Source organism: Euphorbia lathyris, chromosome 10, assembly GCF_963576675.1.
Source record: "Euphorbia lathyris chromosome 10, ddEupLath1.1, whole genome shotgun sequence".
Classification (NCBI taxonomy): Eukaryota; Viridiplantae; Streptophyta; class Magnoliopsida; order Malpighiales; family Euphorbiaceae; genus Euphorbia; species Euphorbia lathyris.
Window position 1 is genome coordinate 51,005,264 of NC_088919.1, and position 25,359 is coordinate 51,030,622.

Below are 25,359 nucleotides of genomic sequence, written 5' to 3' on the forward strand. Positions count from 1 at the left end.
GAGATCAGCTCAAGGTTGTTAGACCTTTTAGAGTGAGCTTTTAGAGCTCTGATACCACTTGTTGGTCCCTTGTAAGGTTGCAAGTATAGTTCCAAGGGGGGGGGGTTAGGAACTATTTAAACTTTTTCGCAATTAGGGCAGACTTCTTTTTCTAAAGAAAAAGGTTTGAACAGCAGCGCAGAGTAAACAGCAAGATACTGGCTTAGTCAACAGGTGACTAGGTCAGTTTCTTAGCTTGAGTCAGGAGATAGCACTTAGAGTCTATTCCTGAGCTCAGACGTTCAACGCGCACAACTCAACTTGACCTCTTTACTTGGTCAGTTTTTGGTTATTTTAAGCAAGCAATATAAATAAGGAGTTAAAGGTAAGAAATACTTCACTCAGCAGATTTATCCAGGTTCGGCTTCTTCTAAGCCTACGTCCTGTCCCCGGAACACGTTCCGAGATTTCAAATCCTCTACTGAGCTCTTTAAAGGTAGAGCCTCAAACCTTTTACAATATCAGCAACTGAGTATGACAAGAGTACCTTCCTTTATACTTCTACTCAATCCTAATCTCTCGCTGAGTACTAAAACCGAGTACTCAGCCTCTCCTTTCTATCTCTAGAAATGATAAGTGTTTTGTCCTATACAAAGATTTGCTAAGACACTTTAGACGATTGAAACAATCACTCTAGACTTTTACACAGATATAAGAAATGTAGTGTAAGAATTTGCTTTGCTTCTTTGCTTGCAGAACTTGTAGAAATTTGGTCAGCGTAACTGCTTGATCAAGTTCTGTATTTTGTGAAGCTTGTGATGGCACTATTTATAGAGACGTCTGGGCATCGGTCATTTCGAATTTCGAAATAACCGTTGGAGGAAAACGGCTACATGTCGTTGTCATCTTGACTTGCTCAGAGCTCTCGGCCAATCAGAATTATGTATCTTCTGTCCTCGGTCAGCTCAGCAGACTGTCTCTCCTTTTATGGTAAAGTCAACTGGACAGCATACTGTGTCGTCTGAACTTTGCCGAAAGAGGAAAAACTTTGTCTGGAAGTTTTCCTTTGCCAGCTGCTGTCTTGTACGTTTGTCGAGACCACTCAGCAGCTTCATCTTGAAGTTGTTCCCGAAGGTCTTCTAGATCCTTCTCATGCTGAGTTGCGTTCTGTTTAGAATGGCAACGTTTTGACAAACGCGGGCCGAGTGTACTAAGTTGTTTGACTTGGGCCTTGGCTTCCGTAATGGGCTTGGGCCATTTAATCCTTATGTCTTATAACAGTTTTAACTCAACATTGAACAAACACATTAGTAGAATAAATTAAAGCATTTAAACTTAGTGTGTTTAGAATATGTATTTTAAATTATACTTAAACAATTTTGTCAAATCAAAATTATGTGGAAAGGTGTTTCAACAATGTATACACGTATCTTTGATAGTAAAAGAAGTATTTATGTTTCCATGTTTTGTCAAATTTGTATTTACGGAGTTTTTTGTTCAAAGGAAGACTGGGGTTTTCGTTTTGCTAAAACCGAAGATCTTTTAGTTGGATATCGAAAAAATGACTGTTGGCGATCTTAAAATGGAAATTTTCTTGTTAGTACCAAATTGAGTATGCAACCAAATTTTTTATTTTCCGAAATCATCCTTTTCGGAGGTTTCTCTCTCTAAATGATCAATTTCTCTCTCCTCACAAAACAACGCCTAAATAATCTCAAAATTAAAAAGTTAAAGAATTAAAGTTATTTGTAATATCATCAAGTCTTTGTTTTGATATCGTCAATGCTCATTTTAATTTTGAGGTCCTTATTTTTAACAAAGCTAAAGACCTTAGTCATTTCTTGCTCGTAAAAAAAAACCCCAGTCCCCGTTTGGACAAAAAAATTTCACAGGTATCTGTTTGACAAAACGTGAAAGCACCATGTTGTTTTAGACTTTTACCATAATTGATATGTTATTAGTGATAACATGATACGTGCACAAGTAGAGTAAAGATAACAAGATTTGTGACTGGGGAGAGACTTCGTTAATATGGTTGGAAATTGGTCCAGTTTGTCAAAGTTAGGTCCTTAATTGTACCATTTAGAGTATTAGAAGATAAAATCGCTTTTAGTCGATAGTTATCTCATATATATATATATATATATATATATATATATATATATATATATATATAGATGCGAAAATTCAAAATTAGGTATAAATAACAGCAAAAGGCAGTGACTGATTCATGAATATTGACATTAAGAGGTGTTTGAGATATTCTCTAGTAATGTATGGGTGCTCTACACATAATTTTCATTGAGTTTTTCGACGGTTTGTGTAAGCTCATCCTACCCTCCCTCTAAGTAGCCCTTGGATTTTTCACTGGCGGAAAAATAGAGATACACGGAAGTTTTGTTGCACCCTCAGCTACTCAATTTACCTTGGAAAAACGGTTGCACTTTCACCCTCCACTAGAAGAAAAGTTTAAAAATGTTGCAATTGTATCCGAAAACCCTCTTCTCTGACTCCACCACTAGTATGAATTAGGGGTGGCAACAGAGCGAGGTAGGGATCGATACATCGCCCTCAATATTTTTTAGGGTGGTTCTGGAAAAATTTGAAATAAAATTCATGAATTTTTTTAACGCCTACACGGATGTCTACGGGTGACGAAGAATCCCCAAATGGTATGAGCGTCGAAAGATAAATTGGGGAAAAAAGAAGCTACTGAAATTGCTCAATTTTTCATATTTGATGTGCTCTCTAAATTATATGTTGATAATTTATGAAAGAATATATTAGGGTAGTTTTACCAACACATTAGATCAATGTATTTTAGCCTAAATGGCCACTGAATTTTATCCATTTTAACATAATACACCCTTGTGGTGGGACCCCTCCCCGGACCCTCGCTCAGCGGGGACGCGTAATGCGACCGGGCCGCCCTTTTTTAACATTATTATCACTGAACTTCAGTTTTTAACAATATGGCCATTGAACTCTATATTTTTTAACACCGGTGTTCACTCAACGTCCCAAAACGACCGTTGATGGGCACAAAATAAAAAATTCAAAAAGCTAATGATATTCTAAAGAACTTTAATTCTTGAAAATTTTCATTTTGAGGTCATTTAGGTGTTGTTTGATTGGGAGATAGTGAATTTGAAGAGAGAGACAGCTCCAAAAAAAATGTGATTTTGGAAAATAAAAAAATATGGTTTCATGGTAAATGTCGTTCTGAACAACTATAATTTTTGAATATTTTTATTTTGAGGTCGTTAACGGTTATTTTAAGGAGTTAATTAGAGTTGAGTGGTCACTGATGTTAAAAGGTTTAAAGTCCAGTGGTCATACCGTTAAGAATTAAAGTTTAATAGCCACAATGTTAAAATGGATAAAGTTCAGTAGTCATGTATGTAGTTTACCCTATTTTAGCCTTGCTATAATTCACAATAATATAATATTGAAAACTCTGGAATGAGGATAAAAAAATGGAAATAACACAATTTTATAGTAAAATAAAGGGATAAGGTAGCAAAATAGGCCAACGGTTTTTAGGAAAGTATCAATTTAGGCTTCACGTACAAAATAACACCAATATGGGCCTAACGTTTAGAAAATGACACCAATTTAGGCATCGATAACGGATTGGACACGTCATTCCTATTACTCCGTTAAGTTCTGATTTCTTCCCCCACATACAATTGACAAAACTTAATAGAGTAATATCAATGACGCGTCTCTTTCTATTATCGAGGCCTAAATTGGTATCATTTTTTAAACGTTATGCCCATATTGGTGCTATTTTGTACGCGGAGCCTAAATTGATACTTTCCAAAAAACCATAAGCCTATTTTGCTACCGCATCCCTACAATAAAGGTATATGGTATGTTTTTTGGGTAAATTACACCTATGGCCACTGAACTTTATCCATTTCAACATTGTGGCCACTAAACTTTACGCTTTTTAACACCGGTGGTGGCCACTCAACTTTAACCAAGTCCTAAATATGACCGTTAACGACCTCAAAATGAAAATATTCAATAATTAAAGTTGTTCATGTGAACAATACAATACTTCGAACGATTATTCAACCACACAGACAATGAAATCCAAAGATCGCAGATTGGATCTTGAAGCAACAATCAAAAGAATACACACAGAATTTTCCCTGGTTCGGCTTCAATGCCTACATCCAGCAACTTCACTAATCAATGGAGATTACAACAAGATTCAGAAACCGTTTCCTCTCAAGAAACTCTCGTGTTTCCCAATCCCTAGCTCTAGAAGCTTTGCTTTCCCAAATCGGTATATTCCCAGTGTATACAAATGACTTTGTTATATCGTAAACTAATCCCCAACCTAGAGCCTTTATAACACAGGCTTACAAGATTGTGAAATTACCCAACTAACCCTTACTCAAATGTATAAATACACCAAGACCATGTTGACTTGTTGACCCACTGCCCACGTCAGCTCGTGATAGAAAAACAACGACTTAAAATCTCCACCTTGTCTTTCTGATCACCCCATCGACTAGTGAAGAAAATACGCTCAAGGACCATTGACCATTCTAATCAGTTTCAAGCAATGTTCAAATTTATTACTTGAAACAGATTTGGTCAACATGTCGGCTGGATTATCGTCAGTTCCCACTTTTACCACCTGAACAGTACCAGCGCTAATAACATCCCTGACGAAATGAATTCTCACATCTATGTGTTTGGATTGCTCGTGAAATACTTGGTTTTGACAGATGTATAGCTCCTTGGCTATCGCAGTAAATCATCAAACCATCAATCTGTGTCACTCCAAGTTCCGTTAAGACTCCTCTCAGCCATATTGCTTCCTTTACTGCCTCTATGATGGCAATAAACTCTGCCTCTATTGTTGACAAAGTCACAACTGCCTGTAAATTTGCCTTCCAACTAATTGCTGTTCCAAACACAGAGAACAAGTACCCGGTTTGTGATTTTCTGGTGTCAATACCACCAGCATAATTAGAATCAACAAACCCCACTACATCATCCACTACGTCTTCAGCTCCACCATAGCTCAAACCTTTACTCAATGAGCCTTTGATATACCTCAAAACCCATTTTACAGCTAACCAATGTGCCCTTCCTGGATTTGCCATGAACCTGCTTATAAGACTCACAGCATGAGCCAAATTTGGATGGGTACAGACCATTGCGTACATTAGACAGCCAACAACATTTGAATAAGGCACCCTCTTCATGTCTTCATTTTCCTCATCTGTTTGAGGACTTTGTTTACTGCTTAGCTTGAAATGACTTGCAAGTGGAGTGAGTACTGCCTTTGAATCCGTCATTCCAAAACGTTCTATCACCTTGCCCAGATAATCTGACTGACTTAGAAACAGTTTCTTTCTATCTCTGTCTCGTGTAATCTGCATCCCTAAAATTTTCTGTGCAGGCCCGAGGTCCTTCATCTCAAACCGTGTGTTGAGTTGTGCCTTTAACTGATTTATGGCAGCTTTGTTGTGACAAGCTATAAGCATGTCATCAACATATAACAGAAGATAAATCTTAGAGCCATCACTAAGGTTTTTACTATACACACACCAATCATAACTAGACCTATGAAAGTTCTGACTTAACATAAACTCATCGAACTTCATGTACCAATGTCTAGGGGATTGTTTCAGACCATATAGAGACTTCTTAAGCAAACATACCCGCCGATCTTTATCTCCTATTTCAGATCCCTCTGGTTGTTGCATATATATGACCTCATCTAGGTTTCCATGAAGAAAAGCTGTTTTAACATCTAACTGTTCTAACTCTAGGTCAAAACGGGCTACAAGGGAAAGAATAATCCTAATAGACCTGTGTTTAACAACCGGTGAATATATTTCATTAAAATCTATACCTTCCTGTTGTGTGAACCCTTTGGCAACTAACCTAGCTTTGAACCTAGGTTTCTCCACACCGGGTATCCCTTCTTTCCTTTTATACACCCACCTTGATCCGACCAACTTCTTATCAAGAGGTTTATCCACCAAAAGCCAAGTTTCATTTTTATCAAGGGATTTTATTTCATCCTTCATTGCATCCAGCCATTGTTCCTTGTCAGACGAGTTCACAGCTTCCCTATAGGTTATAGGTTCAGATTCTTGTACTTCCTTGGCAACACTAAAGGCATAGGCTACAAGGTCCTCAAAACCATATCTAACTGGGGCCCTAGGGACTCTCCTTTCACGGACTCTAACAAGTCTATAACTTTGACTGGATTCGGTAGAGTTACTATCACTCACTTCTTGTTCTCCTCGATGAGTGTTTTCACTATTCTCCTCAAGCTCCACCTCACTCTTAATGCTTTCAGAGTTTTGAATGGGTTCAGGAATTCTTGGTTCTAACTGAGTCTTCTCTTGTTTTTTCTGATAAGGGAAATCCATCTCATTGAACACTACATTTCTACTCACTATGGATTTCTTATAACCAGGTTCTAGACACCACAACTTATAACCCTTAACTCCTATAGGATAGCCTATAAAAACACATCTTAGAGCTCGAGGTTCTAGTTTTTCCTATCTAACGTGTGCAAAAGCCGAGCAACCAAACACTCTAAGTTTTTCATAATCCTCCGGGTGATCTGACCATATCTGCATAGGTGTTTTAAAATCTATAGCAGATGATGGGCACCTATTGATTAAGTAACACGAAGTTTGCACTGCTTCAGCCCAGAAAGACTTAGGGAGACTAGATTGGATCAACATACACCTAACTCTCTATAGGATAGTCCTATTATACCTCTTTGCTAGGCCATTCTGCTGTGGGGTTCCAGGAACGGTGTGGTGCTTGGATATACCCGACTTCTTGCACAAAGTGATGAAATCTTTGTCAAGAAATTCCAAGCCATTGTCGGTTCTCAACCTTTTGACTTTCTTTCCTGTTTGATTTTCCACAAGCACTTTCCAATCCTTAAAGGTTTGCAAGGCTTCATTCTTGTGAGCCAGAATATAAACCCATACTCTTCTAGAGTAATCATCGATGAGAGTCATAAAATAGATCCTCCCACCATGAGACTTGGTTCTTGTTGGTCCCCATAGGTCAGAGTGAATGTATTCTAGAATATCCTGTGTTCTATGGGTTGCTGATTTAGGAAACTTGACTTTATTAGATTTCCCTAAGACACAGTTCTCACAGAAATCTATTTTTCCTATGTGGTCTTTACCAAAACAGCCTTGCTTCCTAAGCTCATGTAAACCTACTTCACTCACTTGACCTAGTCTAAGGTGCCAAAGTGTGGTTCTATCTATTTTAGACTCGGTGAGATTTGCTGCAGAGACTAACACAGTACTACCTAAGAGAGTGTACATGCCATTACTCATGGTACCTTTCATAACAACTAAGGATCCTCTAGCTATTCTTATGATACCCCTTTTGGCTCTATAATTGTATCCTTGTTTATCAAGTGTGCCCAATGAAATTAAATTTCTTTTCAGTTCTGGCACATACCTCACACCGAACATAATCCGTTCTTGGCCATCGAACATCTTCAGCCTGATAGAGCCTTGACCCAAAACCTTGCACAACTTATTGTTGCCTAGAAGAACCCTCCCACATTCTTCTTGAAATTCATCAAACCACGTCCTGTTGGGAGTCATATGGAACGTACACCCGCTGTCCAGGATCTAGTCGGTGTTTGGATCTTTATCAGAGACAGTGAGTACTTCAGCGCTATCATAACCTTCTTCTACCACGGCGGCTTCACCTTGATCTTTAGGTTGGCCTTGACTCTTCTTCCTCTCAGGACAATTTTTTCTGAAATGTCCTTCTTTATGGCAGTGGAAACACTTATAGACTTTGCCTTCTTTATTGCTTGAGGATGGAGTCTTGGACCTTTTTCCGTTCTTGTTCTTTGGCTTGTGAGAGTCCTTTTTCTCAGACCTTCCACGAACAAGTAATCCTTCCGCAGCTTCAGTGTTGGTGCTGGCCTCAATCTGCTTTGACTTTAGAGCCATAAGAAATTCTTCCAGGCTTAGTGTTTCTCTTGCATACTTCATTGTTTCAACGAAGTGACTGAAAGAAGGGGGTAAGGAATTCAAGATCATTATGGCCTGATCTTCGTCTTCAATCTTTACCTCGATGTTCTCTAGATCAATTATGATTTTTGAGAAGTCATCAAGATAATCTTCGACTGGCTTGTCCTCATTCATCTTGAAGCCGAAAAGTCTTCCCTTTAGATAAACTCGATTGGTGAGTGTCTTCGTCATGTACAACTGTTCAAGCTTGAGCCAAAATCCAGCAGTTGTGGTTTCCTTTGAGACTTCTCTAAGCACCTTGTCGCCGAGATACAGGACGATCGTACTGTAAGCCAATTCGAGAAGATCTTCTTTCTCCTCCTTCGTCATTGTCGCTGGAAGTTCCTTCTCACCCTTCAGAGCCTTCGCAACCTTCATCTGGACCAAGATTGCTTTCATCCTCTGTCTCCATAGCGCGAAATCACCCTTGCCGTTGAAACGCTCGATCTTGATCCTTGTGAAACCCATTGATCTGTCTTGATTAGCTCTGATACCAATTGTGAACAGTACAATACTTCGAACGATTACTCAACCACACAGACAATGAACTCCAAAGATCACAGATTGGATCTTGAAGCAACAATCAAAAGAATACACACAGAATTTACCCTGGTTCGGCTTAAATGCCTACATCCAGCAACTTCACTAATCAATGGAGATTGCAACAAGATTTAGAAACCGTTTCCTCTCAAGAAACTCTCGTGTTTCCCAATCCCTAGCTCTAGAAGCTTTGCTTTCCCAAATCGGTATATTCCCAGTGTATACAAATGACTTTGTTATATCGTAAACTAATCCCCAACCTAGAGCCTTTATAACACAGGCTTACAAGATTGTGAAATTACCCAACTAACCCTTACTCAAATGTATAAATACACCAAGACCATGTTGACTTGTTGACCCCCTGCCCACGTCAGCTCGTGATAGAAAAACAACGACTTACAGTTCACAATGATATTTACCATGAAACCACATTTTTTATTTTCAAAAATCACCTTTTTGGAGCTTTCTCTCTCTAAAAATTCACTATTTCTCCTAATAAACAACACCTAAATAACTTCAAAACTAAAATTTTCAAGAATTAAAGTTCCTTAGAATATCATTAACTCTTCGATTTTTTTATTTTCAGACCGTCAGCGGTCGTTTTGAGGCATTGAGTGGCCACCGGTATTAAAAAGTGTAAAGTTCAATAGGCATACCGTTAAGAATTGAAGTTCAGTGGCCACAATATTAAATGGGTAAAGGTCAGTGTCCATGAGTGTAATTTACCATATGTTTTTTTACAAAACAAAGTATTTAAAATTACACGTTAAGTTCTGATGACAATCAATAGCATTTCTATTTTTTAAAAAAATTGCATTTACATATTGACAAAACATATACCAAAAATTGAATTGCGGCGGTGTGAAATGAATTTAAATATCAATTTAGTTCATAAACTGTCAAATTAGTTAAAAACGTGAAATGTCACCATATGATTTATGGTCTCGATTTAGGGAGCTGTGTTTTGTGAGAATGTGTTTTATCAATATGTAAGGATAATTTTTTAAGGTAAAAATATTATTGATTATAATCAGAACTTAATAATCTAATTTATAATATTTTTTAAAAGTAATTTATAATCCTTTATTTTGTAAATAAAACATACCACATGTCTTTGGTTTTCAAATTAGGCAAACCATAAACCTTTTTTTCACGTACCTTTCCCTAATTTTTTAGTCAGTATATTTTCTTAAAGGAAATCTCTACGTTAATTTAATCTTTTTCTACAGAAATTTTCTTAAATTTTTTACTTGTAATTAAAAATAATTTCTAACTATATATATATATATATATATATATATATATATGGTTGGTTTTAATGGTGAGCACTAAATTATCTCCATGGGTGGTGAGCGATTAATATCCATTGGATCAAGATCTAATGGTCCATAATTTAAATTGAAATTTAATATTAAAAAGGTTTTACCTGCTGACATGTCAGTTGTAACTTAGAATATTGTGCTTTAAAAACGTTTTCTCTTTCCTCAAGATATAACCAACTTTCAAGAAATAATTTTTTTTCTTCGGATGTTTTTATTTTGCATAAGAAGATGTCTTTTTTTGAGTAATTTTGTATCCGTCTAATCAATGTTATATGCATTAAATATATTTCTCTTAATAAATGCTTATTAATTGGGAACATGAAAAGCTTGACATTGGAAATGTACAACATTATTTATGACAATCAAATACAATATTATTTATAAAGAGGATATCTCCATTTTTCTATCTTCTTATTTTTCATTCAACTCTTTTTTCTTTTCTTTTTCTAATTTCTTCTCCTAACATTAGCACTCTACATCTTTCTCTTATTTTATTTTTCTTCATCAGCTCATTTTTTTCTTTCTCGGACTCTCTCATCCTTTTTCGTTTTTTTCTCCTCTAGATATGTCCCTTTAAGTCTTACATCTATTTTCTTTTATTTAGTCCAACCCCTCTTTTAATTTTTTCTATTTTTTTTTGTTTATTATCTTCACAAATCATACCCCTTCTTTCCACATCCCTATCTCTTACCTTTTTTTTTGAGATTTTGGTCTTCTAATTAATGGTGTTGTCCCACCTATTTATTACTTTCATCTCTTGTCTCTGCCTTTTTTCTTTTCAAGTCTCCTCCTCTCTTTCTTCCATACTTTTGTCTTTTATTGATTTTCTTTTTTAACTTAAAACTAAGTAATAATAAGTGTAATGGAATTACGTAAACTAAAAACTAATAATAATAATAATATAAAAAATGATGTTTTCTTTGTTCAGTTTTTCTACATTTTTAGACTACTCAGACAAGGAGCCGTTTCTAGCTTTTCTTATCGTGTTCCAAACCGTGATCCCATACGACGAGACGTGGGGCCCACCTGCAACATGCTGAGCAAAGATAACCATAATTCCATCACGAAGGTCGAAAAAGTTCATGCTAATAGTAACATAATATAACGTAACGTGACGTGACGTGACATAACGTAATGTAACATAATGTAAGGTGACATAACGTGATGTGACGTAACGTAACGTAACGTAACGTGACGTGACGTGACGTGACGTGACGTGACGTGACGTGACGTGACGTGACGTAACGTAACTCGATATGATGTAATATGACGTAACGTAATGTGACGTAGCGTAACATAAGTAATCTAACATAACATAACGTAACGTAACATAAGGTAACATAACTTGACATGACGTAACGTAACGTAACATAATAATATAAGCTCAATTTATGTAAAGTTATTAAGTTACAAAATCAAAATCACATCTTTAGAAATAATTTACGAAACTGAAATATTACTGAACTGAAACATCACTAAACTGAAAATCCTTAAGATTGTAAGGTCAATTTGTAAATCTTTAGTTTTTTTTACATTTCTTTAAGCTTTCAACTTAGTGTAACGTAACGTAACATAACATAAAGTAACGTAAACTAGCGCAACTTAACATAACGTAACCTAATTTAGTATAACTTATTGTAACGTAATATAATGTAACATAACCAAACTTTACTGAACCGAAATATCACTAAACTGAAACATTACCGAACTCAAACATCACTTAACTAAAATATCACTAAACTGAAACATTACTGAACTGAAATATCATTAAACTGAAACATCACTAAACTGAAACATTATTGAACCGAAACATTACTGAATTGAAACATTACCGAACAAAAACATCAAACAACACTAAACTGAAATATCACTAAACTGAAACATCAATGAACTGAAACATTACTCAATTGAAACATTAATGAACTAAAACAATACTGAACTGAAACATCACTAAACTAAAATATCACTGAACTAAAATATCACTAAACTGAAACATCACTAAACTGAAACATCACTGAACTGAAATATTATTGAAGAGAAACATTAGGAAACCGAAATATTACTGAACTTAAACATTACCGAACTGAAACAACAATGAACAGAAACATCGCTGAACTAAAACATTACTCAACTAAAACATTGCTGAACTGAAACAATACTAAACTGAAACATTACTGAACTGAAACATCACTGAACTAGAACATCACAGAACTAAAACATCACTAACTTGCAACATCACTGAACTGAAATATTAGTGAACTTAAACATCATTAAACTGAAACATCACTGAAGTGAAACATTACTTAGCTAAAATATTACTGAACTGAAACACCACTAAACTGAAACATCACTAAACTGAAACATCACTGAACTGAAACATTACTCAACTAATTTTACTGAACTAAAACACCACTGAACTGAAACATCACTGAACTGAACCATTACTCAACTAATTTTACTGAACTAAAACATCACTGAACTGAAACATCACTGAACTGAAACATCATTGAACTGAAACATTACTAAACTGAAATATTACTGAACTAAAACAACACTGGACTTAACATAATACAACTTATCGTAATGTAACATAATGTAATTTAACCAAACTTAACATAATACAACTTAGCGGAACTTAACGTAACATAACTAAGTTGTAAAGTAACTTAATGTAAGCTTAATTTATAAATCTTTAGGATTGTAAGCTCAATTTCTAAATCTCTAGGACTGTAAGCTCAATTTATAAATCCTTAGAAATGTAAGCTCAATTTGTAAATCCTTAGGGTTTTTTTTATTTCTTTAAGCTTTCATTTATTTACAAAAAATCATTTAGCTTACAATCCCTAACATAACGTAACATAATAAATAGAAGCTCACTTTATAAATCTTTAGGATTGTAAGCTCAATTTAAAAATTTATCAATGTTAGGGGTGAAATTACTCTTCGCTGCCAAGGTTAGGGGCAAAATTGCACTATTTTAGACATTATAGAAAAAATTGCTCCTAGCGGTAAATTTTAGGGGTATTTAGGAAAATAAAATTTATATGTATTATAATCTTTATTTTTTTAGTTATTATAATGTTTGTTCATATTTCTTTTAAACATTATATTACTGAACTGAAAATTACTAAACTGAAATATTACTGAACTAAAACATCATTGAACTGAAATATTACTGAACTGAAACTTCACTAAACTGAAACATCACTGAACTGAAACATCACTAAATTGAAACATTATTGAACTCAGAGATTAATAAACTGAAACATTACTAAATTGAAACATCACTAAACTGAAACATTATTGAACTCAAATATTACTGAATTGAAACATTACTAAACTAGAACATCACTAAACTGAAACATCACTGAACTGAAATATTACTGAACTGAAACATCACTAATTGAAACATTACTGAACTAAAAGATTACTAAACTGAAACATTACTGAACTGAAACATTATTGTACTGAAATATTACTGAACTGAAATATTACTGAACTAAAACATCACTGAACTGAAATATTACTGAACTGAAACATCACTAAACTGAAACATTACCGGACTCAAAGATTACTAAATTGAAACATTACTGAACTGAAACGTTACTATAAACTCAAATATTACTGAACTGAAATATTACCAAACACAAACATAACTGAACTCAAACATCACTCAACTGAAACATTACTGAACTGAAACATCAGTAAACTGAAACATCACTAGACTAAAACATCACGGAACAGAAATATTATTAAACTAAAACATCATTAAACTAAAACATTACTGAAATCAAAGATTACTAAACTGAAACATTATTGAACTGAAACATCACTGAACTGAAATATTACTGAACTCAAACATTACTAAATTGAAACATTACTGAACTGACATTACTAAACTGAAACATCACCCAACCGAAACATTACTAAACTGAAACATTACTGAACTGAAACATTACTAAAGTGAAACATCACTCAACTGGAACATCACTCAACTGAAACATCACTCAACTGAAACATCACTCAACTGAAACATTACTGAACTGAAACATTACTGAACTAAAACATCACTAAACTGAAATATTACTAAACTGAAACATTACTGAACTCAAACATTACTGAACTCAAACATCACTGAACTGAATCATCGTTAACTGAAACATCACTGAACTGAAACATCACTGAACTGAAATATTACTAACCTGAAACATTACTCAACTGAAACATTACAGAAATGAAACATCACTGAACTGAAATATTGCTGAATTGAAACATTACTAAACTGAAATATTATTGAACTAAAACATCACTGAACTAAAATACTACTCAACAAAAACATCACTGAATTGAAATATTACTGAACTGAAACATCACTGAACTGAAATATTACTGAAGTGAAATATTACTGAACTGAAACATCACTAAACTGAAACATCATTGAACTTAAATATTACTAAACTAAAACATTACTTAACTGAAACATTACCGAACTGAAACATTACTGAATTGGAACATTACTAAATTGAAACAATAGCGAACTGAAATGTTATTCAACTAAAACATCATTGAACTGAAATATTACTAAACTGAAACATCACTTAATAGAAACATCACTGAACTAAAACATAAATGAACTAAAATATTACTGAACTAAAACATCACTAAACTGAAACATTACTGAACTTAAAGATTACTAAACTCGAACATTACTGGCCTGAAACATTACTAAACTCAAACATTACACTAAACTCAAACATTACTGAACTGAAACATCACTGAACTGAAACATCACTGTACTGAAACATCACTGAACTAAAACATCACTCAACTGAAACATCACTTAACTAAAACATCACTTAACTAAAACATCATTGAATTGAAATATTACTAAAGAGAAACCTTACTCAACTGAAACATTACTGAACTGAAACATCACTGAATTGAAACATTACTAAACTAAAATATTATTGAACTAAAACATCATTGAACTGAAATATTACTAAACTAAAACATCTCTGAACTGAAACATCACTGAACTGAAATATTACTGAAGTGAAACATTACTGAATTTAAACGTCACTGAATTGAAACATCACTGAATTGCAATATTACAAAACTGAAACATTACTAAACTGAAATATTACTGAACTGAAACATTACTAAATTGAAATATTACTAAACTGAAACATTAGCGAACTGAAAAATTATTGAACTAAAACATCACTAAATTGAAATATAACTGAACAGACCACTCAATAGAAACATCATTGACCTGAAACATCACTGAACTGAAACATTATTGAACTTAAAAATTGTAAAACTCAAACATTACTGGACCGAAACGTTACTAAACTCAAACATTACACTAAACTGAAACATTACTGAACTGAAACATCACTGAACTGAAACATGACTCAACTAAAACATTACTGAACAGAAACATTACTGAACTGAAACATTACTTAACTGAAACATCACTCAACTGAAATATTACTGAACTGAAACATTACTGAACTGAAACATCACTGAACTGAAATACTACTAAACTGAAACATTACTGAATTGTAACATCACTAGACTGAAATATTACTAAACTAAATATCATTGAACCAAAACATCACTGAACCGAAATATCACTGAACTGAAACATCATTGAACTGAAACATCACTGAACTAAAACATCACTGAACCGAAACATCACTGAATTGAAACATCACTGAACTGAAATATTACTAAACTGAAACCTTACTCAACTGAAATATTACTGAACTAAAACATCACTGAACTGAAACATTACCAAATAAAAATATTACTGAACTGAAACATTACTGAACTAAAATATTACTGAACTAAAACATCACCAAACTGAAACATCACTGAACTAAAACATCACTGAACTAAAACATCACTAAACTAAAACATCACTATAACGTAACGTGACGTAACGTGACGTAACGTCACGTGACATGACGTGACGTGACGTGACGTAATGTAATGTAAAGTTGGACATAATTAATGTAACGTGACGTGACGTAAGCTCAATTTACGTAAAGTTACTATGTTACAAAATCAAAATCACTAGTTTCGCAAAAAATGTTACTTTCATGTAAAATTTTTGAACTTTATATCAATCTCACATCTTTAAAGATAATTTATGTAAAGTTGGACATAATTAATGTAAATTTGTATTTTTAAGTAAAGTAACGTAACGTAACGCAACGCAACGCAACGCAACGTGACGTGACGTGACGTGACGTGACGTGACGTGACGTGACGTGACGTAACGTGACGTAACGTGACATAACGTGAGGTGATGTGATGTGACGTGAAAATGAGTTGAAAAAAATTACCATGAAAAATTGAGCTATTTTATACAATAAGAATAAAATATATATTTTTAATCTTGGGGTAAATTTTGTCAATATTCCAAATAATTTTGTTTTAATACTCAGAATAAAAATTCTTCGATATTTTTAGGTAATTTACACCCATGATCTTTTAACTTTTTACTTGTTTTCATTATGACCTCTGAACTTTAAAGATGAACATTGTGATTTTTGAACTTTGCACTATATTACATAATTACATTGTTTACCGTTGATCAATATATGCACTCCAATAATAGTTAATCCTCTATTATAAACTTGGTGAAAATGATATTTTAAACGATTTTAATTTTAGAACTTTGGATTTTGACGTCATTTAAGTGTTATTTAGTTAGGAAATGATTGTTTAAAGAGAAAAATATAAAAAATAATAATTTGAAAAATCTAAAATGGTAGTTAAGTGTCTGCATTTTTTTTAATCTAGACTGTTAGTAAAGAGTAAATTTGATATAATACTAATTTGGACCAAAATCAATATATATATATATATATATATATATATATATATATATATATATATATATATATATATATACCATCTGTTAAACTAACACCCCGTTTATTTGTTATCCATTCGTTTGTTGAAAAATATTGAATAAGAAAAAATCTTGTTTTGAAAAATAAATTTTTTTTGTATTTAATTACAATCGAAAAATAAAAAGTCACAATGACTACTTTTAAAAGGTAAAAAGAAATATAGCAAGATTTAAAGACTAAAATAGTACAATATTTCCTCACATTCATTGTATTTTTTTCCCACTAATCTAAGATTTTAGTAAGCATAAAAAAACCAAAAAAATCTACTGTACAAACAAACGGAATTTAAAATCCAAAAGTTTGCTACATAGATATAAATTCAAGATATAATATCTGTTTGGCTCTCTAAAGTAAGAGTATGTTTATTTCAGCTTTTCGGAGAATCGTTTAGCGTTTCACTCCAAATCACAGGAAATATAGCATTCGGTTGGGTTTATATAACCGCAACGTTTAACCTTTTTTCTGGAAACTTGTAACATTTTGGAGCTTTTTATAAATAGTTGTTTATAGTCATTTATTATTGACAAAATTATCCTTTTTATTTCCACAAAATATGTTTCTTCTTTAACATTATTTTTATTTATATAGCATAATTACCGAAAGGACAAGGTTTTATCATGTTCAATAATTTATTTTATTATTTTTATTATTTTTATTAATTTGTGTAATGCATTTTTTATTTTATAATTTATTTGTTGATTAATTTAAAACATGTCTATATTTGACATTTTAAATAATTAAACAACTAATAATAAATAGTTAATATCAACATCAAACAACTATTAGTTAACGGCTAAACCAAACGGGTCCAAAAGCTTTTAGATCAATTAGAACCTTAAACTATTAAAATCTTCAACTAAGCAAAAATCATCAATTCAGTCATCATTCTATGCAAAAATCATCAATTGATTCGGTTCGGTTGAACAGTTTTAGACACTTTTCTCCAAATCTATTTTGAACCAATACTAAGATTATTATAGTCTTTATCAAATAGTCACATTTACTGATTTTAGAATAGGAAGATAATTGGATGATTTTTACGTAGAGCCTAATTGATAATTTAAGATGTTTTAGTTTAGGATGAAATATTCATGCCTGGATTCAAACTCGTGGAGATCTCTAAGACTAACTTAACTACAAGTAGCTGTGTATTTACCAAACTCAAAATTTTCTTCTTGTTTGTTTTGGTACTGCTAAAAGACAGCCAATGTACTGTATCAAGGACACCAATTCTTAATTATCATTACTAATGATAAAAATTCACAGTAATTATCATTACTCTTTTAGCCCTATTACATATCATTACTCTTTTGGCTGCTAATCTTGATTTACCGGGTTATACCCATAACCGTATTGTAGATGTTGTGGGTCAACAGTGTAGCTCTGAGAAAATATCCCGTCCAGCCAATTAGTCGGAACATATGCCGGATAATAGTCCATTTTATTTGTTACCTCCGCCATAGCACCACCGTCACCACTAGCTGCCGTCCCTGTCGCCGTCGCTGGATCTAGAGCAGGAGCATGAGCTTTTTTGTTCTTCACCTTTGCTTCTTCTCCTCTTTCACCACCTTTCTCATCATCATTCTTTTTCTCTCCTGCTCCGGCTTCATCTTTCTTATCATCATTCTTTTTTTCTCCAGCTCCGGCTTCATCTTTCTTACCATGGCTCTTTTTCTCGCCGGCTTTGGAGCCAAAGCCTTCTTTATTGTCATCCTTCTTTTCCTCGCCTCCTCCGTCCACTTTCTAAGCATCATTCTTTTTCTCGCCTTCTCCGTCTACTTTCTCAGCATCGGTCTTTTTCTCGCCTCCTCCTCCGTCGCCGTCGCCGCCGCCGCCGACTTCTTTCTTTGCCTCGTCTGTCTTCTGCTGAACGACCTCAACCGACGTCCGGAACTTCTCCGACAGGTAAGGCACGAGGTCCTTAACTTCCATTGTCCCCTTCACCGTTACCAGATCCTTTCTGTCGTCGACTGCCACACTCTCAACTCCTGTTAATCGGTAACGTCAGTTATAATTTGAAAAAATATTTGTATAATCGCAGAGATTAAAATATTCTGAAAATTTATCTACCTTTGATTTTTCTGATGATCTTCTTCATTTTGGTAATGCAATCATCACAATGAGTTTTGATTTTCAAAACTACCGTAATCTGCCTCTGATTAATTAAATCCAAACTAGTTAATCACTGTAATCAGAAACGAATTTAAATTAATTATTTTATTCTTATACCTCTTCAGGTGGTGGTTTCTTCACCTCGGGTTTCTTCTCGGCGGTTTTCTCATCCGCTTTCTTCTCACCACCACCGCGGGCGTCTTTCTTCGGCTGCGGAGATACAATCTGTACTTCCTTCTTCATTTTCTTTTCCAGCCTCGCTTTCACTTTCTCAGGGTCAACCTCCCCGGTCACTGTCAATTTGTTCGATTGACGATCCGTTTTCGCCGACTCCACACCTTCAACAACAAATCACAAATTTCAATTGGCAATCCAAATCAATCAATCCTATTCAATTCTCACCTTCTAAATGCTTCACCGCTCTTCTAATTTTCTTACAACAGCCTTCACAATGCATGTCGACTTTGTAAACAGAAACAGGCTTCCGTTCATCCTTTTTTTCGCCGCCGTCCGCAGTGGCGGCAGCCGCTTTATCTCCTTCACCTTCTGTCTGCTCATAAGAAAAACAAAATTAGATCAGAGAGAAACTCTTAATGAATATTCGAATCAGTAAAGTGTGATTCAAAGCCAAAACCATCGACTAAAGATTTACAGTGTTAAAAACATTGGTAGAGTAATTTTAATTTTGATTTCAATTACACTTAATTCAGCCAAACTTTTAATTTTTCCAAATTTATCCACCTAAAAAAATAATGTTTTAATCAATTTTAATTTTTCAATTTTTTTGATTTGAAGTTTTTTTAATGAGGGAGAAAGTTAATGTTTAGAGAAACAAAACTTCAAAAATGATAATTTTGAAAAATAAAAAATATGATTATTTAATTTTTAAAAATTTTCATTTTGAAATCGATATTGGTCAATTTGAAAAAATAAAAATTTTACCAACCACATATACCGATCTAAAAAATGTGAAATCATGTAACATTTATTTGAAATTAACTCAGACAACTCAACAAACTCGATCGCTATATCTATGTCGTCGGAACACTTTCGAAAAGCTAGTTTGCTCTTCGCATACATAGCTTTAATCATTAGATAATCTTGGAGGTCCTCCATCACCATGGCCGCACTTTTGAGATGTTTCCACATTTAGATTGATCTTCGTTCGGTGTTTGTCAAGCACTTCAAATGGGTGAGATGGATGGCCTAAAGATTTAATATAAAATGGTTTGTAATGACTGAAAATTCAACTAATTGAACAAAATTAACTTTGAAATAAGGGATGTTTGATTACCTACTTTTCTCTTTAGGTTTGCTTTTTTACTTTAAAAGAGAGACTTTTATGGATTGGGTTAGACATCCTTTGTTTGTCTTTTATAGCTGAAAAATCAATCTTTTCAATCGTAACAGTCAATTTCATTGAATTTTCAGTTTCAAATTTATTTACCTTATAACCGATTAAATTTAATTTCATTGAATTTTCAAAATTGATTAAATATAGTCAAATATACATCTTCCCATTTTTAAGAAAAATGCATTCCAAAATTTATTACATTATAACTGTCCAAATTTTTCAGTTTCAAAATTGTATTCCATTCTAACCTATTAAAATTCAATTAATTGTTTTATAATGGTTAAAATACATTAATAGCTTCTGAACTTATCTCAAAATGTTGATTGGCCCCCTAAACTTATAAAATGTTTTGTTAACTCCCTCAACCTGCTTAAATTAACCTATTGGCCACCTAGATTTGTTTAAAATGAAATATTGGTCTTCTAAACTCGCCTATAGTGATTCATTAGCCTATGAACTTGTTTAAAGTGATATTCATTTCAATTTGTTTAAATCTATAAAAATAAAGTCAAAACTTAAAAAATAAAGGTCTGATTCGTAATTCTATATCTTTAAAACAAATTAACTTTCTATTTTTTACACCTTTATGGCGTTTTTATAAGATTTAGAGACTTAATCATTACAGTTTAAGTAAGTTCATGAGCCTAATAAGACACCATGTAAGTGTCGGAGATAATAAAGGTTTTTGAACAAATTCAGAAAGCAACTGATGTATTATACCATAACTTTACAAAATGTAAGTCGTCCAGGCTATCTCGAAAAAAAATAATATATACTCATGTTGATTAATAAACACAAAATGGAAACAAGAAAAGAAAGTAAAGAGTAGAATTTGTTCAAATTATACCTACAATGGGATTTGGTTTTAGAATTTGTGTCACATAAAGGATGTAGTTTGTAAATAAGAATCACAACTAAGAAGATGTTAATTTTTTCCTCAATACATACAATTAAATTGCATAAGGATGAGACCACATTATGAACAAATGAAAAGACAAACCTTTGGGCAATATGTTCAATATCCTCTTAATGAACGACTTTAGGATCATCGAACCCAACCATATAGTTGTGTAAATCAGCAGACACAACATCGGCAATACACTAATTCGTGGGAAAGACCATGGAACCACCTGCAGCACCTATATCAGCAACCCACCCAAAGCCAAATCAATCCATAAACTAATATCAGAAAATTGAGATGTAAGATTAAGAGCCATAGTTCAAATAGCTTCAACAATACAATTGAAAGACGATTGTAAACCTTTAAAATGGAGACGATTCACTCTTGCTCTTCTACTTCTTCAAAATGCATTCTCCATCGGTGTCACACCCGACCCAAATCGGCTTCGGGTATGAACGAAAAATAGGTTAACAGGCATTCGTAAGACAAAAAGGCGAATCGATTTTCTAATAGATAAAAATTTATTTAAACTACCTAAAGTTTTATTTATTATTTGGCTTGGACTCGATAATTCTATCGAGCTTCCTACGTATCCCGAACTTCTTTAATCTTTAAACCAGGAATCAAAGCCACGTAGTTCTACCTATTTTAGGTAGTTCTGATAGGTAGTTCTCTTAACTTATTAACTCATTTTAACTTATTGACACGTTGATTGATTCGCTAATAACTTAATTGTATATTTCACTTTATTACTATATAATTTAATATATATAAATCACTTTATCAAAACGAATCAAATCGAATAACGTTTTATCAAAACGAATCGAATCGAACAACGTTTTATCAAAACGAATCAAATCGAATAATGTTTCATCAAAGGCAATCAAATCGAACAACGTTTCATCAAACCGGCGCTTTATCAAACCAAATTCGTAATCAAATAAACGTAAAATTATATTTCAAATCATCAAGCCTTTTCAAAACGTAATACTAAATTTGCGTGTGTGTCCATCCTCGAATTCCACCCGTGTAGCTTATCATAACATCAATCATATGAATAATCGAGATATCTCATTCATATCTCGCCTTGCCTAACGTTAGGACTACCAGCCGTGCACTCTGGCCGTACCGCCCTTAGGTATGGTCTTACAATTCTTACAACTCCTACCCCGGGCAATCCTAGATGGATAAAACCATTTTATGTTTCAAAATATCACAACATAAAAATCATATTTGATTTCAATTCAAATCTCATAAATAATAATAATAATAATAACCGTAGTAGCTTCCTCAATCCAAAAATAATTCGCATCAAATAGTTGAATTCATTTTCTCGACTCAATTTTCAAATAAATACCACAAGCATAAAATTATACTTCAAATTAATCATTTTATAATTAAAATCAAAAGTAAATACTTTAAAGAATCTAGTTCCATAAAAAAAATCATAAGTTTGACAATTTCATCAAATTAAACTCACTCAAATATTATAGAAATAGACTTAAATAAAATTTATACCAAATACTTTATCGGACTATTTTCATACATTTTTATTGGGCTATTTTCATACATTTTTATCGGACTATTTTTATTTGCCATTATCACCGGAATAGTTCATGTAATACTGATCAGTTGGACTCGTGAAACTGTACTATTTTTATGTTCCAAACTCTTATACTAATTTTATATTCGATACCGTCTCTACTTGGTAAATATCAGCATTGGTCCTTTTATTTATTAATTTTAACTTTTGCTTAAAATATTTTATTCATAAGATTTAAAGTAATCGAAATATTCTTATTAGATTATTTTCGGTCACTGAGATATTAATTTTGAACCAACGTAGTTAATTTGGACCAATTATACCTTTAAACTCGTAACACGGCTAAAGGTCTTAATACGGAATTTTACTTCGATAAATCTAAAGGACAACTAGTCTAAAATTTATATTTTTATATTTTATTAGTAACCTATAGGCTTGATAAATTACTAATCACAACCCTATTAAAATTTAACGCAACTACCGAAACCAAACTTACACAAAATCATACCGATAACATTTTAAAAATAATTTGAATCTAAAATACAGTTACCGAAATATTGTCGCCGAAATACTGTTTTTGGTCGCCGAAATGCCGTTTCTAGTCACCGAGAGGTCGTTGGCATCTAAATATCACCGACATCAAAAGAATTGTAAAATTAAAATGATAACACTATTAATTGAAAATCCATTTAATAAAACCAATTTATTATAGATAAATTCATATATATATATATATATATATATATATATATATTTAGAAAATCATATAGAAATACTAAAACATTTTCTTCTTTATTTTTTTCACGAAACTCCAAGTTGAATTGGCCCATTGAAGAATAAAAATGAATTTTTGCTAAAGGGAAAATGATTGAATAACCAAAATTTTAAAAACTAATTTTTTTCTTTTTGATATTTCAAGTAGCACCTCAAATATAGACTTTTCTAAAGCTTTTTCTTTTTCATTTAAAAGAAACATTTTTTTTTCAAACAAACCTCTCATTTCTCCTATACTTATAATAAAATAGTTACATAAGTCATATGTAATGTTTTTCTTTTATTTGAAAATGGACACATGGATTATGAATTGTTGAGATATGGACACATGACTTTTAAATATTTAAAATGGTGACATGTATATAGGACATGTGTCTTATCACATGTTACTCATAATTTTTTTTAATTAATTTATAATTAGATTATAATTAATATTATGGTTATATTAATTGTGTGTTTTAATTGTCCACATGTTACTTACTATCACATCTTTAAAGCATTTTATACCAAATACTTTTTTATTTTTTTAAAAAATTTGCGCAATGCGCTTACATTAAAGAAGAAAGAAAAATCCCCACCAGACTCGGATGTGATTCGAACCCATGACCTCCCAAGGCATAAGTAAGCTCTCAACCACTAGGCTAAGAGCTTCACCACTTATACCAAATACTTTATCGGACTATTTTCATACATTTTTATTGGACTATTTTCATACATTTTTATCGGACTATTTTTATTTGCCATTATCACCGGAATAGTTCATGTAATACTGATCAGTTGGACTCGTGACACTGTACTATTTTTATGTTCCAAACTCTTATACTAATTTTATATTCGATACCGTCTCTACTTGGTAAATATCAGCATTGGTCATTTTATTTATTAATTTTAACTTTTGCTTAAAATATTTTATTCATAAGATTTAAAATAATCGAAATATTCTTATTAGATTATTTTCGGTCACTGAGATATTAATTTTGAACCGACGTAGTTAATTTGGACCAATTATACCTTTAAACTCGTAACACGGCTAAAGGTCTTAATACGGAATTTTACTTCGATAAATCTAAAGGACAACTAGTCTAAAATTTATATTTTTATATTTTATTAGTAACCTATAGGCTTGATAAATTACTAATCACAACCCTATTAAAATTTAACGCAACTACCGAAACCAAACTTACACAAAATCATACCGATAACATTTTAAAAATAATTTGAATCTAAAATACAGTTACCGAAATATTGTCGCCGAAATACTGTTTTTGGTCGCTGAAATGCCGTTTCTAGTCGCCGAGAGGTCGTTGGCATCTAAATATCACCGACATTAAAAGAATTGTAAAATTAAAATGATAACCCTATTAATTGAAAATCCATTTAATAAAACCAATTTATTATAGATAAATTCATATATATATATATATATATATATATTTAGAAAATCATATAGAAATACTAAAACATTTTCTTCTTTATTTTCTTCACGAAACTCCAAGTTGAATTGGCCCATTGAAAAATAAAAATGAATTTTTGCTAAAGGGAAAATGATTGAATAACCAAAATTTTAAAAACTAATTTTTTTCTTTTTGATATGTCAAGTAGCACCTCAAATATAGACTTTTCTAAAGCTTTTTCTTTTTCATTTAAAAGAAACATTTTTTTTTTCAAACAAACCTCTCATTTCTCCTATACTTATAATGAAATAGTTACATAAGTCATATGTAATGTTTTTCTTTTATTTGAAAATGGACACATGGATTATGAATTATTGAGATATGGACACATGGCTTTTAAATATTTAAAATGGTGACATCTATATTATAATTAATATTATGGTTATATTAATTGTGTGTTTTAATTGTCCACATGTTACTTACT

General features: G+C 32.6%; 1 protein-coding gene across 1 annotated transcript; it reads right to left on the reverse strand.

The window, feature by feature from the left end:
- Positions 1–18,114: 18,114 nt before the first annotated feature.
- LOC136208131 (heavy metal-associated isoprenylated plant protein 3-like) lies at positions 18,115–20,031 on the reverse strand. Its single transcript, XM_065998950.1, has 6 exons — positions 19,852–20,031; positions 19,312–19,459; positions 19,027–19,247; positions 18,868–18,946; positions 18,582–18,785; positions 18,115–18,284 (listed from the first exon to the last, which is right to left on the reverse strand). Exons 1-6 carry the CDS (start codon positions 20,029–20,031, stop codon positions 18,115–18,117), a joined length of 1,002 nt encoding a protein of 333 aa, XP_065855022.1.
- Positions 20,032–25,359: the final 5,328 nt, after the last annotated feature.

Bases quoted from the DNA above. Each gene is read 5' to 3' on its own strand.
- LOC136208131 (XM_065998950.1), bottom strand. From the start codon at position 20,031: ATGGTGATGGAGGACCTCCAAGATTATCTAATGATTAAAGCTATGTAT. The intron at 18,947-19,026 runs GTATAAGAATAA...AATCAGAGGCAG, and splicing joins AGAAACCACCACCTGAAGAG to ATTACGGTAGTTTTGAAAAT. The intron at 18,786-18,867 runs GTAGATAAATTT...ACCGATTAACAG, and splicing joins GATCATCAGAAAAATCAAAG to GAGTTGAGAGTGTGGCAGTC.